An 18,811-nucleotide genomic window follows, 5' to 3' on the forward strand; every position below is an offset into this window, starting at 1 on the left:
GAATAAATCGGAGGGCCGAGAAGCACGTGACGACTCGACCCTGAGCTCTAAATCGAGCGATCCAGCTCACATTTTCTGTAGCATCCCAACCACCACGAGCATGTCCCAACTCACGAAACGCGTCAAGATCTATACGTCTCTAGACGTCGCCACACACGCAAAAGACACGGACTGTTGGGTATCCCGCAATGGCAAAGTGTACGACGTGACTCCGTTTTTGGCGGATCATCCAGGAGGAGACGACCTCATCCTTCGCTATGCGGGCAAAGACTTGGGTGATATTATGGCCGACAAGAGTGAGCACGACCACTCGGACTCTGCTTACGAAATGCTGGAAGAGTACGTGATTGGCCGACTTGGGACCGACGCGCTCACTGTCAGTGACGGTACGCTCCCACACATCCTCACCTCCGGCACGAGCTCATTTGGTTTTTATTACACATAGACTGGGTGGCCACGGATGACTTCCATCCAGACGACACTGACACCGCGGCCGACTTTGAAAAGGCCCAATTCCTCGATTTGCGCAAACCATTGCTGCGTCAAGTCTGGGAATCCAACTTTAGCAAAAGCTTTTATCTTCAGCAAGTTCATCAGCCTCGACATGTTAAAGAGTCTGCCAGATTGTTTGGGCCCGACTATCTCGAAGTGTTTACCAGGACGACGTGGTATGTTGTCCCGATCGTTTGGCTCCCCATCGCCAGCGCGCTATTCGTGAGGTCTGCGATGCAATTCAGCGCACCTGGTTCGGTTCCGCCTCTGTCTACCACGGCGAGAACACTGTTCTCAGGTGCCAACTCAACCTATACTCCTGGATTCGCTGGTATCAATGCCGGGGTTGGAATCACTAACGCAGCACTTGCGAAAACTGCAACCTGCTTCTTGCTTGGAAACGTCATCTGGACCATTCTCGAGTACGCATTGCATAGGTTTCTGTTCCATATCGACGAACTATTACCGGATCGTCCGTTTTTCTTGATGTTGCACTTCTTGTTGCACGGAATTCACCATTATTTACCTATGGATAGGTAAGTTCATTGGCGCCTCCTAAAACTACGGTAGCTAACACACGAGATTAGGCTACGCCTTGTGATGCCCCCCATTCTTTTTGCTGCCCTGTCCTTCCCATTCACGAGGCTTGCATATGTGCTGTTCCCAGTCTCAGTTGCAAACGGGATCATTTCTGGCGCATTCGGTTTCTGTACGTGCTTATTTACCTAGACTCCTTATTCCTAACTGATATTTCTCCTTGTAGACGTATTGTACGACTGCATGCACTACGCCCTTCACCACACCAAACTTCCACAATACATGCGTGAGATGAAGAAGTACCATCTCGCACATCACTACAAGAACTTTGAACTCGGTTTTGGAGTTACCAGTGAGTTTGCGTATCTCCTATTGCACCATATTCTCGTCCTCCCGTTCCACCCTATTTTCGGAACGGCCTCTCACCAGTGGCCGACCGAGTATGGTCGGCCAAAGATCGAACCATCACCACTCCGGCTCCAGCTCCATTTCAATTATACATTCGTCATCATACTAACTCACTTATTCGTATTCGTAGGTAAAATATGGGACTACGTATTCAACACTGTCCTTCCTGTTTAAAGCTTTCTTTGTACTTTTACCGTTATTTGTATTGTTGCTTGGGGTGGTTTGTGGTTGGCCAGTACATAGACCTTGTTAGCGCTCACTGTAATACATCTATTTCCCTCCTTTCTCTTACCCCTGAGCGGGATGGAACGCAGGCAGTAAACCGTGACAAGAACACCCAAGGACGGAAGGAACCCACTTGGGCCCCGAACCTTGAAAACATTGCCGCCAAGGATGGCCACAGCGCCAAGTATTTCGGAGTAGCCCGTTGCTGCCACTTCTTCACCCGATGAATAAGAATTAGACTCTCAAACATATCATTCGCTCGCTTTTAAAAAAATCCCTATAAATAACTTCAAGGCATGGGTAAACCAAACACCTAGGCTCGCAGCTTCTCTGGTTTTGGTAATTCACCGTGTTCGTAGTATCAGCTTCAACACCACAGTCGAGTATGCAGCACTTAGATGTCAGTTCTATGTGCCAATGACTATCGAACGGTACGAATTTTGGATCCTCGCTGATGCACATCACGGTCTATATCCCGGGCCACTACACGACGGCATACATCTCGACAACTTTTTTGTCGGCGCCACTTTGACTTCTGTGCTTTGGCCAGAGTATACTATCATATAAAGCTTGAGCTACGTATCCAGTGGTCATTCATCAACTAAGCCCACTTCAAACGCACTTTTACTTGGAAACATTGTAGATATCTATGCTTTTATTACAGGCCGGGAACTCAGAATAGGCTCCACACGCAATTCTACTTGGGTGTGTCATATCCTCTTTGCAATCTTGATTCGATGCTGGAACTACTACAAGGGTACTCTGTACCAAGCCACTCGCAGTAGAAGAAATCTTCCTTTGATGGATATGGAGTTTGTTATACGCGCTGCAGACTGTTATTTAAACAACCACCATCAATGTTGCTTCAGACCTGGGTCCTCGAGTTCCAGACTGGTTCCTTTGACTAGCAACATTACCAACAGCCCGGTGCGCCTATAGTACCCACAAACATATCGGCCCAATCAAACCTTGGGACCGAGCCAAATCACCAGACTCATCCAACACGGAACCCAGATTCAGAAAAACAAGCACATACGAACCCCTTGCTAGAGTACACAAGTACAAGTGTTGGTTCGAGGGTATTCCCCCCTATCAAACCGAAGGATACTGAGTAAAAGTCGCCGGTGTTTTGCCACGATCCAAATGGACCCAAGAGCACCCAAACAAAGTGAGTGCTCAGTCCAAGTCTATGATCGAATTGGCGTGTACACTGAGTTATCCCTGCGTTTGTCTCTTTGCTAATACTTATAGGCCACCAATCGGCGTGCACGACAGTCCAGATTCAGAAATAGCTTGCGTTTCACAGGAAGATATAGATACAGGGAATTTAGAACCCCATATGACGATCATCAACAGCGAAATGGTATCTGAGTCAACGCATATATACTAAAGTCTGGGGATACACACGCTCTGACAGAACGCGAGTGAAATTATAGCTGTTCTAGGGCATTATGGGTACAAGAATCTCGGCTCTGAATTAGATCCTCGCTCATCTAGTGAATATCCTGTGTGCCATGGTGGGCTTGGAGATAATCTACAAGGCGGGGTAAAGGTTGCTACTAAAACCACCCGGATGTATGTAACAAATCAAGACAAAAGTTACCTCAAGGCGAACGTCACCTCCCAACTCTGAGTCGTAAGCTGACCTTCCGATGCGACAGTACACAGCCAGAGAGCTATATGCTTGGTCAAAATGTAAACATCCAAATGTACTCAACTTGCTTGGGTTAGTTGAGTTTCGGCGGCAAATCAGAATGGTCTCTGAGTGAGTAGGCGGAGGCGATGTTCGAAAGTATGTCAATACGAAACCAGAAACCAATCGCTTCCATCTGGTGCGTATCCCGCACCTCTATGCACCCCATATTCGGTTATGAGCTCATCATTCCCTATAGTGTTATCACATATCTATTGGGTTGGCCTATTTACAAAGCACTGGCATAGTAAGGGATTCGGGTTGCATGATGTTACCTCTAACCTGGTGGCTACGTTACAGATTCATGGAGACCTAAAGAGGGTAAGTTGGGGTGGCACCATGAGCTACTGTATTATCGGATCACAGTGCCCAAGTATGACTGTCTTTGTATGATCAGGGAAACATCCTTATGTCGGATGATGAAACGCCAATGCTCACTGACTTTAGAAACGCTGTGTTACAGGAACATTCGCTCCAGTTCACAGGATAGACAACTGGTAATAACATATATCCGCTATGGACGGTGCGTAAGAGATACAAATTGAACATACAAGTGTACTGAGACGGGTATGAACAGGCGCCTGAGATTTTGGTCGCGTCAACATCATACAGCTATGCAGCTGATGATGTGTATGCACTGGGCATAGTATGTACAACCATATCTTCCGTGTTTGCCCCAATTATAATATTTCAAATATAATAACCGGGTATGAATCATAGTAGACCTGGTTGGTATATCGCGTATAGTACACAAGTGCATTCCGGCTCTACTAACGTAGCACGACGCACAGGAGGTCATGAACGGAAAGGTCCCGTTCTCTGAGCTACGAACAGCAGTGGCTCTTTATCATCTGATTGCAAACTAACGTAGAGTTCCAGACAGACCCTAAGCGCATATACCCGCAGAGAGCAAGTGTGGCAACGCTTTGTGGTCCGTCCTGGAAAAGTGCTGGGCCTACAAACCCGAAGCACGCCAATCAGCAGTCGAAGCTCGAGACATGGTATGATTCATTTATCTCAAACTGAAACTGTAGCCAAATCCTATTTGATCTAGATAAAATGTATCAAACAAGTAGATCTGATTTGTGCATTGCACTAAGCACGGCTCTATCAGAACTAAATATCACACCTTTTTCTTGCTTTATGCATTTATCTACACTCAAGAGCAAGGGCCTGGTGTGATCAAGTGTCCAGTCATACCACCACATCGTATTCCTGCCTACATTCTACTACTGTAGTATCATTACTTATCAATATGCCTTGGACTTGAATCCACCCGCATCTCTTGAGCTGTGTATATGCACCGATTTCGTGGATTACCATCTCTTCTGTCTTCTACCCTGTAGACTGTATAAGGTTAAAATACTGAAAACAGGAATGTGTGTTTAAGTGGAAATTGAGCTGAAATCAAGTCAATATACGCTAACTTTGGGTATCAATTCCTCCTTAGTCCGATTCATGCTGAGGAAGTCATACTGATGCTGTAGCTTTTGGGCTGCATTATACTGAAAAAAGATATCTTTTACTGACATATTGATTTTCAAAATCTTATCACACCATAGTGGTATATAAACCAAAATCAAGCTTAAATGCACTGTATTCCCTCATAATAGTGGTGCAATATGTAAACAAATGCCCACACAAAACAGCCGTACTGCAGAAGTGTTGGAATTGGATATTTTACCGGCATACTATACATTCAAACCACCACCAAACTCATTTGACGCCGGCGTCGGTATGTAATTCAAGGGACGTGACACATTTCAAATACTGAGCAAGTTTGAGAGTCCGTATCGTAGCAATCTTACGCTAGGAACCAACCGAAACTCACAGTTCTCACGGGTTTCGCTGGCATTTTCAATATGTAGGGATCGGATGGTCAACAGAAGCCTTCCAAATTTGGATTATTTTGCGAACATTAAACAAGTAGCAAAAGTAAAACTGTTGTACATAGAATGCTGATAATAAGTAGTGACAGTGCTTACAAAACAATAAGTGAGGTTATACATAACGAATACAAACAAAGCGCGTCCAGTTCAACTGTTAATCATCCCAAATCTCAATGTTTCCAATCATGTACTTGCCATTCGCCGCTCCAACATCTTCAGCGGCAATGAAGCCATGGGCCTTGGATTCTGAACAAATCTCAATCCAAAGCTCGTCTTCCTGCTCAATAAACAGCCTGAGTGATCCCGTGGCGGCTTTTGCGTCCCAGTTTAATGTTTCAAGGCCAGATTTGAGATTACCACTACCAACAGCCAAATGACCAGATAGTCGCATGTTCCCGACCCGCATTCGTAGTTCATATGCAACTTCAAGGGTTTCTCGATGAATTTCTCCATGTAACTGAGCATGGATTAGCGAGAAATTAGTTGATTGCGGAGAAAGCGACTTACCGAGTAACTACCCAAGGAGAAGAAGAATGGCGCGATATAGGGGGGCTTGATCCATGCACCTTTAATGCACGGAGTACTATGAGCTTAGCAAAACTTAGATAAACGAGATCTACATACGATGCATAGGCTTCATATCCAGGGTGCTCGTGCTCGAGACGGATCGCATGTGGGTGCTGGTGTGGAAAGCCTGAGATGTCGCGCACGAGAAATTATTGCGTCAGACGTGCTACAAGAAACTGTGTGGAGTAGGTTGAGATGAAGATGGAGCCAGGAGAGATCTTCAACACGGCTTTATACCCGAGTAGGAACAGGGGCGAGCGGGAAGTTTCGATGCCAGGGTCTAGCCAAACAAAAAGCGCTCCTGTCGCTGTTGTTCCACGCGATTGTGGTTACACAGAGTAGTTACAATATCTGCGGTACGAAACCATTAGGCTGGGGATGCTATGACATCGGGGATACCCTTAACTCTACCGGTATATAACTCATAACTTTAATTCTGCCGAGATTTACCAGGACGAAAGCAATATAGGCACATGACCAAGAGTGAGCCTCACATCTTCGGTTGGGTTTACCCTCCGGGCCTCTTTTGAACGACCACTAACATGCGCGCCTTCCTCCCCCAACCAAGGCTATTTGGATTATTACATGCCCGAAAGTTTGCGACGGCTGTGAACACGGCCCCAAAGCTCCGCAGTCTCACACCGTCAGCCTCGGAACGCGCGGCGGGTAGGTTTGGACCAGCCAACTTGCTACTCGCACTCGAAGCTTTGCATCAGGATGGCATTGTCGAGATTACAGATGTTGTCAATGAGAATCACCTTGATGCTGTGAGTCTCATTCGGACCGGCATATATTCCCAAGTAAACTTTGGAGGTAGTTGAATGAGAGGATGATCCCGGATGCGTATACACTTCGGGATATGAGGGAGAGCCCATATAACTACAACCGAGGTGTGTTATCATCATTCAGCCATAAACGAAAATTGGCTCACAAGAATGTACAGGAAATATTCAACAAGATCCACCGCCTGAGCCTTCACTATTCTTCCGGGACATATTTCTCAACCCGTTTGCACTCCAAGTTAGCAACGCAGTCCTAGGAAATCGCCCCAAAATGACGTTTTGTAGTGGGGTACGCTGTATCTTCCCACAGTTGGCCTTATGAATTAATCGTGATCACAGAATACAGCATTAAAGTCGACAGATCGGCAACCAGTTCATACTGATGCAGATTTTGCTCAGCCAAGCGTAAGTATCTGGGTGATTGTCTGAAGTTACAGTATATCGAATCAAATTGAGGGGGTAGGTAGCCTTTGCCTTGGTAATTAACTGCGGCTTGGTTAGTGCCCAACCTCCTGGCAGATATTGCTAATCAAATTTAGACTATTTAGGTCGAAATGACGCCAGAAAATGGATCAACAGGTATTTCTTAGTGCGTCCTATTGAGGTTCGGTAAATAAGGGCTTCTTAGAGCTCTGGCTTGGTACGCATGCAATGGCGAATCTCGACGCGCAAGATGGTCTACACGGAGAACGTGCATCGGGTCGCATCAAACCTGAGCTTATCGAGACAAGGCGTAACATTTCACCCCCGTTTCAACCTTGTGTGCCCAAAGGTATTGTTGTAACTGGCCATCCAAACTATATTTAATACTAGCTTGATTAATAGGCTCCCTTTTGATAAGAGACTTGAGGCTATGGCATGCAGGTATGCCAAACAAAACAGACCATCCTAGAGTTATGTTGGCGCAAATTCGTGAGTGCAAGTATTAGTTGCTTTACATTGGTTATCTTACTTGGGATGTAGATTTTGCACCTTGGTACATGAATCAGAGTAAGCACACACCTGGCTCTTTGTTTTCTCATTTACATTCATTGCTCAGTGAGACTTGAGTTTCCCAAAGGAATGGAGGGCATAATCCACCATCCTGATTTAGAGTTGCCTGCTGACTTTGTAGACGGCCCTATCAACTACCTAGGAAGGGCATTTGGAAACGCTTATGATTTCCGTCAGATTCAAACAGATCAGTGGGGGCATTAATTAGTTCTAATCAGCTCTAAGAATCATGTTTTTAATCAATGAAGTAACAATATCTCTACAAGACTCTAAAAGTCCATAGGTTTCTTTTGATTTTTCTCTATTCTTCCAAGCATATATAATCAGGTCTATTAGTCAACAGTTATGAGGTACCTGAAGTGTAAGGCACATGGGAATCAGCATATTCCATTGCTCCTGGTGATATTTGTGTACTTCAAATAATTTGAGGCATCTGTAAACCATCCAGTGGATGGGTGCAATTCATGGTTGCTCTACCCTCATACTCTCTGGCATTAATTGGATGGTTATCAAAGTGACATCTATAGTTACATCCACTGGTTGGCATTATATATTTTACATAGTTTGTGCTACTGCTACATGCCATTTACAGCCCTTACTTGCTGACCCAGATTTTGTTGCTGGGGATACTGTACACAATATTGTGGAATGTGCCGGGGGTTTGGGCCATCCAGACCGAGGTACAATGGAATGTGCCGGGGGTTTGGGCCATCCAGACCGAGGTACAAGGTCTGGGTGGCCCGAACCCCGGCACGGACAAGCTTGGGGGTCCAGGGGTCTCCCCTGGTCAAGCCCTAGCCGAGGGACGAGGCTGGGGCGAGAAGGTCCCGAGCATAGGCGAGGTGTGCGCTGGCCGCCACAGGCGGCGTCTGCGTGTCAACTCAAACCATGTACCGTCCGCCATTTCCATAGGGTCCAGGACCTCCTGGCCGTCGGAGACGCCCGCCCCGGCAAGGGGCATATATTTGCCGAGTATATCTACTCACGAAACTAATACTACTACAGTTTGAGTAAGACCGTGTTTATGGATACGTTAGAAGATATTCAATCCAATGATAATTAACACGCAAGTATATTTGTTGATAATAATGGCTTGCATTCGGTTCAGTCAACTTGTTGTGCTTCTCTATTCTGTCCAAGGGTCAATCCGAGAAAATGAGAAATCTATCATTTTTTCATTTTCTCATTGTATTACTTTTACTGTACGTCCATCGATGTCAGACGCAAATCATTCCAAAACCCAGAAGTTTCAGCCTATGCATCAATGAGCCGCATTAATATATCCCTGATGCCCAGGTTATTCGCTTTCGATCCCCTTCCCCTGCCAAGGGGGTTAGTATTTAGCCTCTAGATGCTCTTGCTAACAAGCAATAAGATTCTGATCGCTATTTACAGAGGTAAATCTGTACATAGAGAAAGGGCGAAACACATCCTGGATTCCAACTCAACGTCAATTCTCTGAAGCCTCCACAAAACTTTCCAGAGCAAGCCCAAGGTAGCAACCCGCGCTTGCAATTATTTCGTTCGAGCTATTCCAAGCGTTTACATTATGTTCTAGAGTTTTATCGAGAAGAACATAATTTAAATAGACCAAAAGAGAATGGACAAGCTGGAATTTGAATCCAGGACCTCTCGCACCACATGAACAACTTGTGGTTGCTGCTGCTAAGCGAGCGCGCTACCAACTGCGCTACATGCCCTTGCTGTTGTCACGCAGTATATACTATATATAACTGTCAATTATTTTATAAGCTGGTAGTGCTTCTTGTATACACTGCTTGTTGCTCAGTAATTGAACTAGAAAGTAAAGCAAAAGGAGTGCCGCACGAAGAAGATTGACTGCCATGGCTATTCGTGAACATCTTTTTCTGCATTTCTCTTTGTTTGTATTATTTATTTGACCTACGTATACTCACCTTCGAGCCTGCCATCTGGGTATATTCATCGTGGGAGCTGGTTGTGAGTAGAGTTTCGTTGGAGATAAGGGGACTATGATTGAACAAATACGAGAGCCATACGCGTCTGAAAATGCTGTTCGTCAAAACACATGCCTACCCCCTGACTCTGCATTACTCTTGCGCGTATGCTCAGGTCGTACGTTTGTTGCAACTGGGACGGTCCCAGCCAGAGCACACTCATTCAAGCTCGGGACAATCAAACCCACCAGAGTTGCCAGAGTTATCCATTCCCCGCACCGCCTTTTCACGTCTAGCAACAACGTCAGGAATATTCTGCAGATGAGCAGCGATCATTAACCACTTCAACGTTACCAACGCACAAAAAAAGCGCAAAATGTACAAGCAAAGAAGAGTATCAAAAGAACTAGAGCCAAAGGGAAATCGTAACAGCAAAATCGTATCCGGGACATTCATAAACCTGGCCTATCCAGTGTGTTTTTGGTCGGATACATGCATCGTGGTATTGTGTGAAAATTCGATCTAATATCGTCCCGCGTCGCTTGATTCACTGGCAATCGTAACCGCGAAATCGTTCTCGCTTCCAGGACGGGCCCACTTGTAACGCTCACGCAAGTAGCGGAATGGGGGATATGCCGAGGCTGGAGGACCGTTTCGAAGATTCGGGTTACTGCAAAATCAAGTAAGTACACAAACTCTACCCAACAGCCCGTTCAATACTCACTTGGCAATCAACGTAGGACCCAAACTCAACCTCGCAAAGCTGCTCGGGAAGATGGGATTACCAGGACCACGCTCGGTAGCCGGATTCCATGCGTCGCCTCGACTACCCCGATTACCGCGGCTCAAAGGAGAATTCCACCCCCCGCCTCCTCCTCCACTGCTGATAGGAGAGTTCCGTCCGCCCCCGCTCGTCGGCGAGTTCCAGCCAGCTCCGCTGCGCGCACCCATTCCACTCAAACCCCTTCCGCCCGTGCTGATGGTATTCGAGAGTGGCGAAATCCAAGCACCACCACCCCGGTTTGGCATCGGGGGTCCAAGGAACTGATGGATCGATGGACTGGGCGAGGCGGGCGTTGGGGATGCCGCACCGCTGCTGGGAGCCGGAATAGGCACTGCACCACTAGGAGTCGTCTCACCGGTCACAGGTGCGGGCGAAACAGTACCGCTTCCCATTCCGGCATTGCTCGCAGGAGTATGTCCAGGATGGAATCCGGGGGACATGGGTGCAGTCATAATACGCAGGCCGACGACCGGCGATTCGGGCTCGGGTGTCTTGTCGGCGCCAGTGCTATTCTTGTCTTTATTGCCCTCTCCTTCCTCTTCTTCTTCCTCTTCGCCAATGAGTTCCATTCGTCCACCATCGCTCCGCCCACTCACGCTTCCTGCCCAGCTCTTCGAGTCACCTCGTCCTCCACCCAGACCGGTTACGCCTGAGAAATAAGCAGTGGGTGAATTGGACACACTCCCACGGGCCGATCCAGGGCCACCGGAAAAGACAGGCTCGATCCAAGCCTCGGGCTCGTGCTCTTCGTCAGACACTGCATGGTCACTTCCAACAGCCGCATGATCAGCATCGCGGAAAGATTTGAACCTCGCGACAGGGCTCAAATTGGCAAGGTCACTGATACCAACGGGGCCCACATGTGATTCGTCGTCGTCTTCATCTTCAATGTCCTCGTCTTCGTAGATATCATTGGGAACGCCCAAGCATCCTTTAACACGCTCCCATAGTGCCTCGCTGCGAGTTCGAATACAGGCCCGCGCGAATAATACCCATTCCTTGTCTGGAAGTTGCTCGCGCGTCGTTTGCGTCAGGTGAGTAAGAAGCTGTGCAAAAGTCCATTGGGTAGGCTGAGATGGAAGTCCCAGCGGATGTTGGGCAGGAGCAGCTTTGCTCGGCGGGACTGGGGCAGGAGAAGGAGGCTGAGCAGCATTGATCGATTTGCTATCTCGCTCTTCACCTGGGAAGAGTGGCCACATCGGCTGAGAAGGCTCGATCTTGGCAGCCGAGGTCTTTATGTTTGATTCATCTTTTATTTCCTTGGGCGAATCTTCCTCCTTAGGGCGAGGAAAGAGTATGCCCAGCAATGCGAACAACTTGTAGCTTTGGGTTCCGGGCGTATTAATCAAGGCCTCGACCTCTCCCGGACGATCCAAGAAAGGCAAGATCTCTCCGTCTGGCAACGCAGTGAAATGGGCGGGCTCAACCGCCGCGCTTACTCCCTGAACAGGTGTGCTGTGGGGGGCCGCTGGATCGCGGCTTGACATTGCAAGATCATAGAGCTGCTGGGCCGAAAGCTGGGGTTGGCGGGCTCCAGACCGATCTTGGGTCGGATTATGAGAGGAAAGGTCGACACCGCCAGAAGATCCGGTGGAGCGGGTGCGCGCTCTGCCTTGGGCCGGGCCAAATGAGGCAGCAAAGCCAGATCCAATGCCCGGGCTGCCCGTGCGCTGAGGAGGGCCTTGGCGAGCTGATGCTGGGGTGGGAGAAATCGGAGTAAACGAAGAGAATGCAAAGCTCATACGCGAGCGTTTGCGTTCTCCTTCTCCATCCGAGCCAGAATTAGCTCCCCAGGAAGAGCGGCGTTGGTGAGAGCGTTCACGGAATGACCTGGAGCCGCCATATGGACCAGGTGAGGACGAATGACCATGTGGATCTTCTTCGACAACAGCGTTGGTGCTGGGCACTCGGACGATGGTGAGCCGAGAAGTGCTACTGCGGGGTTGATTTTCCTATGGCTGACGTGAGCATGCGGGGTATTTTGATTTCAAGCGTGAGATTTACACCCACCTCGTCATAGTGCTTTCCCCAAGGATCCACAGCTGCCATCGACCCACGTCGCGATGAGAGACGCCGTTGGGGAGGCAAGCCTTGTTGTTGTTGCTGGGCCGGTGGAGAGGCTACAGACTCGTCAGCGACAAATATGACGTCACGAACAATCCACTTACTGATAGACGGCGAACCAGCCCGTGCGGCCATGGCTGCGCTCAAACTTCCTGTTGGCATATCGTTGATACGGCCAGGGTGGTTAGCGCGCTCAACGGTGGGGGAACGAGGATGATCAGGATCGTCTGCAAACTGCACACGGTTTCCCGGACTTTCGGTGCGGCGAGCAAGTGGTGAACCTGTGCGAGGAGTGTGGGTGTTGAGTGGATGAGAGTGCGGATGCGGGTGCGGATGTGGATGAGAGAACGGAAAATGGGGGTGGTGTTCGGTGTGGTGATGGCCGGTTACGCTGTGCGGACGAGACAGTGGAGGCGATGATAGAGGTGACGCAGAGGCAACGGAATCTGGCATCGTGTTATATCGGCGAAAGTCGACTGAGGTCGGGTTCAAGATCGAGCAAGGGCCGGGCATCCTGGGTGCATATAACTCGAAATCCGGGTGTCTTCTCGTGCTTCCCCACCACGTCCTCACGCTCCCGCATCGATGGGGCCGCGGCCTTTATACGGAACCCATCGCTTCAATAGACGTAATTGCTTTCCCTCGCTGCCAGCACGCTCTGTTTCTGCCTGTCACCGTTCGCGTCCTTTGGATCTCCAGGGCCTCATCCGGTCTTTTCCGGAAGTAATCAGGGCCTTATCAGAGAAACTATATAATTTGGACCACGATATATCCAGAGCCGGTGATACACAAATCCCTTGCTCCCCAATCGATCCCCCTAAATCATCAACCAACCCCCCATTTTCTCTCGACTTCCCCCTGATCCATCTTCGTCTGCCCAAATCTGTGCACCACTAACCATCCATAGCACATTCTCTCGTACCTACTACCGAAAATTCAGCGACCGAGTGCTGAAATCCCATGTGCTCGTTACCCGAACCATGGTGGAGATACACGCTAGATACAGTTACGATAAGTCAAATCTTCATTCTTTTGTATACAGATATATGTAGATACAGTGGGTCAAAGCCAAAGATATGAGCAAGATTCAGTGGGGATACCCCACACGCATCCGATTGGCTCGCCAATGCGGCTCATTCCCAAGTGATCTCCGTTCAACTTGTCAATACAGTAGTTGGTTATCGTGTGTTCTCGAGGCAGGCCGAATTCTGGTTTAGATCAAGGGGTGTACGGTTACTATAGGGCCAACCTTGGAATTAAACTGGAGAAGAAGTATGGTAGACAGTCCCTTATGTCTATATAAATGCGCACCCCGGGTCGTGTATGTAGCTCTATTCAGCTAGCTCTGCCACTCGCATCATCACTCCAACTCAGAGGGCCCGATTAAGTGACTAAATGTCAAGCGAAGCTCCCCCACACCCCCGCATAGTTCCTCCCGGGGCCACCTGATGTTACTCAAAAGTTCCAGACCAAAATTTGAGCTCAAAGGAGACTGGGCTTGCGAGTGGGATCGCCCAACTGGGAACATAGAGTTGCGAATTATATGGACACTAAACCCGGAGAGCGCACCTTGGAACCGCTACGACGCGTTTATTGACCACGTCCGTTTGAAATAAATAAAATCAACATTTTTCCTTCCAGTTTCCTTCAGTGAATCCTGTGTAGCCGCACAACTCTGTGCCTGGACGGGACCAGGAGAACACACGCAAAATACGTCAGCTTACGAGGGCACATGCGTAATGAACCCACAAATGACATAATTTCCCCAATTGTTTTGCCCACCAAACACGCGATTTTAGAGGCCAAAATATTCAAAATTAATTCCCAAAACCGGTGAGCCTCGGGGAAAAGTCCAGACCTGATCTCGTAAGTGTCTAGAACGCGCGTGCACAGAGCGAAGATGCACGGTGCATCGCGTCCAGGTCTGAGCGGCCAAGGTGAGTCAGAATGTGAGTAGTAATAGTGACTTCCATCACTATATGATATCAGTGGTTGATCGAAGTACAAATGAGCAAAGTGGCTACATGTCTCAATCTCCACACTCAAGGGCAAATTCCGAGTCCCGTCAGTAGTGAATCCTGTACATCGTCAAGCGTGAGCCACTGTCTGAAGTATCAAGGCGGGGACGCAGCAGGAAGCAAGTGCGTCCAGGCCTTCAGAAACTCATTTTAGAAAAATGCAATCTCGGAGTTAAGAGTGATGCGGCAGTTTTCGGTCGGTTCCGTGGCTCGTAGATAACATCCGGCTCATCGAGCTCCTTAGGCACAACAATTTGGTTCATTTTCCGGTAGTTTCGATGTCCGCCATTAGTATATCTAGTATGAATTGTGGCCCATAGGGGCTATACAAACGCTGAGCCGGCGGTGCATGGGGCCGAACAAATGGATCTGTCAAATATGACCAATCAGCGTTTGGGAGGTTCTTTGGTCGACGGATAGCGTGCCTGGATATAACTTATGCTCATCACCGATGCTTTATCTTTTTTCAACAGACGGCGACTTTAACCCGACCATGCCTATGAGCATTAATACAAATAACGGATAATTGCAGGGTTGTCTACTACTAATTTAGTTAGCTCTGCTAGCATTATATTTGGCGTTATTATAGATCGATCTTATGTGGGGATTTCTCGTACTTAGTCAATGGACGGATCAAACCAAGCGTTTACATTTCCTAAACCGACCAGTCTTCAAATAAACTCATAGTCATTCGTCTTCCCTGGCTCTCAACTCACTTAGGTAACTGCTCTAGATCTTCCCAATGTATTGATTCCCTAAAGAAGCTATTGTTCTTAAAGTCCGTAGTCGTTAGAACCCTCGTTAGCACTGGTTCAATCTACCCTTCAAACTTCTGTGAGTCTTTTGCCACCAGTTTAACCCACTTGGCTGGCAACTACGGCACTCGGTTGGGTATCATAGCCGATCCTTCAATGCTCCCCAAAGTTTGATATTTCAATTCGACACCCCTAATATTCATACGTACTTTATAACTCCCCTGGTGTAGCGGAGCATTTGTGTTGGATTATCGACTACCGTTTGCTCTGCTGGCGCTCATTCCAATAGAGAGTATAAGCTGCATAACATGTATGAGGGGGGAGGGGGCTCTTTGAAATCACATGTGCAAATTCGGGGGATTAACTAAATTTTGGTTCTAGAATTCTCGGTACGAGTCTGCGGGCGTGCAAAGTACGCATGGTGTACCTTCTCTAAACTATCAGTAGAATTTTTGCATATGGTCACACGTATCGTTGCAGTTAGAAGATCTATTTTTTGGATACATTTGGTCGCATCATCCAGTTCAAGTTTCAATCTATGCTATCTTGCCATACTTTACTTTGCCGGGATGAGCCGAAACGAAATTAGAGCCATGTGCGCGATAGTGGATCGATTGCAAGCTTAAGCACTTCCCAGCGATCGGTTGATTGGGGACATTCAGACCTCGTGATTTGAAAGATGTACATGCCAGTTGACTTACTGATATGTACAACGATAGCAATATTAGACCGAATGTATTTAAAATCGGCATTGGTGTTATTTATCGTCGATTGACAGGAACAGACCGACAAAGTCCGGGACAGCAAGCGCAGCTACTTTTGACAGGCAGGTTCAGCAATGCCGGCGGGATCTGGACACCACTGCCTGGATCTGGATCATGACAAACTGAACTGTCACACCTAATTGGAAGTAAGGCACCCTGATACGTTAACATCTGGTGGCTTCGTCAGTCTAAAGTGAACTTCCGAGGGGTGCGATATTACTATAGTGCTTCATTCACATGAGGGAGTAAGACAATCAGGGCCAATGCGAATTCATCAAACCTGAGTATATATGAATGGGTCAGTCGAGGATCGAATTTTCTCAGCCTCTACCTTCTTCCCTCTCAGCTCCACAACTATGAGTCCTAAGCGCATCATTGCCGTCTGCGGTGCAACTGGTCAGTCTACTCGCTCTCATTAACAAATATGTTCTGATCTTGACATTTTCATTACGGCTACACTGTATTTATACTCACCTGTTTGCTCGCATAGGCACCCAAGGAGGCAGTGTTATTACCCATCTTCAGCGTGACGGGACTTTTGCCATTCGCGCTTTGACACGAAAACCGGCATCGCCACGAGCCAAAGGTAAGCGGATGCACAGTGTTGAATGTTACATCGGGTGACCAGATCTACGATCAGAACTAGTAGATGCTGGTATCGAAGTTGTCTACGCGGATTATGATGCGATCGAGAGCTTGATATCCGCCTTTAAAGGTAAAAGCCACTTTGATCCCCATAATTTTGATCTACCAAATACTCAAGTTTTCGCATAGGATGCTATGGTGTTTTTGGTGTCACAAATTGGTTCGAAGCCTTCGAGAGAGAACGAGAACAAGGATACAACCTTGTGAGAGCAGCGAAAGCCACCAATATCCAACATTTTGTGTTCTCGTACGTCCATTTCCCAGATGATCTCATCACACACATCTAAACTTTGATCACCGGCCCCATTCCTAAATTCCTGGATTGCATTAAAACATGATCTCGGTGGACCTGGTCCTTTGCTATTGAACCTCGATCCCTGCACCTGGGCCAACGGGAAACATCTACTTGGTGCAGCGCCGGAGAACATACTGCTCCTTTAAGTTGTGCTCAATCAGAAACTAATGAGTACATGTCATAATCATCTCTTCAATCCCAAAACGCTTGTCGACTTGCCTTGGCGCAACCTCACTGGCAGCTCTTCTATCTGGAGTTATTGATACTTATTTACCTGACTAGGGCCGATACGAATGATTTCCTTATTGCATCTAAGCTACCCCGCACCAGCATATACCTCACATTCTATTATTCAAACATCTTTCTCTTCGACGCCATCAAAAAGTGTACAGACGGCATTTTCCAACTGGATCTCCCGTTCCCAACTGATTGCCCTATACCAAGCATGTCAGCCTCTGACGTTGGTGGGTTTGTAAGTGAACCTGAATCGTAGTTTAGGATTATCCAAACTAATTTCCTGGAGTTGTCAGGTGCTTGCTGCTTTTTTGGACCCGGCAACGTGGGTTGGGCAGGATATGCGCCTATGTACCGAGTTCGTAACTCCCCGAGAATATGCCACCATATTGAAGAAGTATCAGGGTACGATATTGAGAGTGACACTATCCCTGAAGGTGCATCTAATGAGTATGGTAATTAGGAAACAGTTCGTGTCAAAGAAGTGACCCGAGATGATTTTAGAAGATGAATGGCAACCCGTATCCTTCAGAAGTGTGGTCTGTGTGAGTATACGAAGGTTGCTCTTTGGAAGGCTATGTTTAACGTCGAATTACAGCTTTCGTTGGTTCCTTGAGAGCCGCACTTGGTTCCTTGAGAGCCGCACCATCTCTACTTTTTCACCAAAGTTTGCAGTGGACGTTTTTCCAGCGCGGGAAACTTGGAGGCATTATGTTACTCGACACCTCAAAGCCGATCCGCCTTCACCCCCTCTAGTATTCAAGCGGGAGCACAATATAGTTAACAAGGATTGACTTTGTAGGTGTATGTGGTTATCGTATAACCAAGCAAGGAACGAGTATACCAAGAGCGAATGCCGCCTACATCGACATTTGCAACACAACATCCATTGTACACGATTGGGGAGTTCCAATTGTAATATTACATGTACTTTATTCCATCATTCAATAAGACAGTTTCAGCTACTATTTACATAAATCAAGTCCAGGAGTTCGAAATATTAATAATAGCACAAGATATTCGCCTATTGCTTACATGCATAGAGGGGTATAGCCATTAGAATTAGTCGCATTGCTGCCTAGCGGGATTCCAACATGGCATCGTCGCTGTGTCGATTTAGAGTAACTAGTTGCCCTCCAAAACCTGTACATCCGTGTCCTCGTTCGCCTGAAATATTATTATACCTCTGTCTCATAGACTATCGTCGCTTTCAACTCGGGCGATTCCGTGCATACCACTCAGGTTAGAATGGTTCTCCGCATAATCGTCGCCCTCCTCCCCATGATAATCTCCGAAGAGCAGCACGTTCGGTCGGGTTGCCAAAACCAGTATCACGTTAATAACCCCAGATAATCTGAACAGCGCATGGAACACAGCGTCGCGATTGCCATCGACTTATGGTATACTAATTCCCCATTCCTAAATGTGTTATCCTGGGGGGAAACACCATCCCACTTGAGCTCAACCGCTCGGAGATTGGCCCATCGCACAATAGAGAGTGGAAGCACGAGGATAGTGTATGCGGCAGGATACCATAACATCTTGGTCGCTTCTTTCCGAATGTTAACCTCATCGTAAATGTCATCGGGCACAATAGAGAGTGGAAGCACGAGGATAGTGTATGCGGCAGGATACCATAACATCTTGGTCGCTTCTTTCCGAATGTTAACCTCATCGTAATGTCATCGGGAGCAGGCGATTCGACTTCACTCCGAGTATCGGTTTTGAAGACATTGGAAACCGAAGGCGG

The 18,811-nt window shown here is 47.6% G+C and overlaps 6 protein-coding genes and 1 non-coding gene across 7 annotated transcripts; 3 read left to right on the forward strand and 4 right to left on the reverse strand.

Annotated features, from left to right (window-relative positions):
* Positions 1-100: 100 nt before the first annotated feature.
* On the forward strand, positions 101-1,611 carry RhiXN_08344 (cytochrome b5; the record flags this gene model as incomplete). The annotated part of the gene is made up of 4 exons (XM_043328160.1): positions 101-386; positions 446-1,028; positions 1,080-1,201; positions 1,256-1,611. The coding sequence occupies 4 exons, from the start codon at positions 101-103 to the stop codon at positions 1,609-1,611; spliced, it is 1,347 nt and encodes a 448-aa protein (XP_043183545.1).
* A 3,787-nt stretch (positions 1,612-5,398) lies between these two features.
* RhiXN_08345 (uncharacterized protein) lies at positions 5,399-5,917 on the reverse strand (the record flags this gene model as incomplete). The annotated part of the gene is made up of 3 exons (XM_043328161.1): positions 5,399-5,701; positions 5,752-5,810; positions 5,869-5,917. The coding sequence occupies 3 exons, from the start codon at positions 5,915-5,917 to the stop codon at positions 5,399-5,401; spliced, it is 411 nt and encodes a 136-aa protein (XP_043183546.1).
* A 436-nt stretch (positions 5,918-6,353) lies between these two features.
* On the forward strand, positions 6,354-8,580 carry RhiXN_08346 (phytanoyl-CoA dioxygenase; the record flags this gene model as incomplete). Its single annotated transcript, XM_043328162.1, has 5 exons — positions 6,354-6,578; positions 6,629-6,701; positions 6,755-6,882; positions 6,933-6,998; positions 8,179-8,580. The coding sequence occupies 5 exons, from the start codon at positions 6,354-6,356 to the stop codon at positions 8,578-8,580; spliced, it is 894 nt and encodes a 297-aa protein (XP_043183547.1).
* Positions 8,581-9,187: 607 nt separating this feature from the next.
* Positions 9,188-9,286, reverse strand: RhiXN_12419. The gene has a single exon. It is a non-coding gene; the product is annotated as a tRNA-Ala (tRNA).
* Positions 9,287-10,024: 738 nt separating this feature from the next.
* RhiXN_08347 (uncharacterized protein) lies at positions 10,025-12,803 on the reverse strand (the record flags this gene model as incomplete). The annotated part of the gene is made up of 4 exons (XM_043328163.1): positions 10,025-10,172; positions 10,227-12,238; positions 12,297-12,406; positions 12,455-12,803. 4 exons carry the CDS (start codon positions 12,801-12,803, stop codon positions 10,025-10,027), a joined length of 2,619 nt encoding a protein of 872 aa, XP_043183548.1.
* A 3,440-nt stretch (positions 12,804-16,243) lies between these two features.
* Positions 16,244-17,855, forward strand: RhiXN_08348 (NmrA-like family domain-containing protein 1; the record flags this gene model as incomplete). The annotated part of the gene is made up of 8 exons (XM_043328164.1): positions 16,244-16,283; positions 16,378-16,473; positions 16,528-16,602; positions 16,662-16,779; positions 17,110-17,299; positions 17,358-17,516; positions 17,566-17,606; positions 17,660-17,855. 8 exons carry the CDS (start codon positions 16,244-16,246, stop codon positions 17,853-17,855), a joined length of 915 nt encoding a protein of 304 aa, XP_043183549.1.
* A 397-nt stretch (positions 17,856-18,252) lies between these two features.
* On the reverse strand, positions 18,253-18,704 carry RhiXN_08349 (G protein coupled glucose receptor regulating Gpa2 protein; the record flags this gene model as incomplete). The annotated part of the gene is made up of 2 exons (XM_043328165.1): positions 18,253-18,455; positions 18,509-18,704. 2 exons carry the CDS (start codon positions 18,702-18,704, stop codon positions 18,253-18,255), a joined length of 399 nt encoding a protein of 132 aa, XP_043183550.1.
* Between the last annotated feature and the right edge of the window lie 107 nt (positions 18,705-18,811).

Source organism: Rhizoctonia solani, chromosome 10, assembly GCF_016906535.1.
Source record: "Rhizoctonia solani chromosome 10, complete sequence".
In the NCBI taxonomy this organism is placed as follows: domain Eukaryota; kingdom Fungi; phylum Basidiomycota; class Agaricomycetes; order Cantharellales; family Ceratobasidiaceae; genus Rhizoctonia; species Rhizoctonia solani.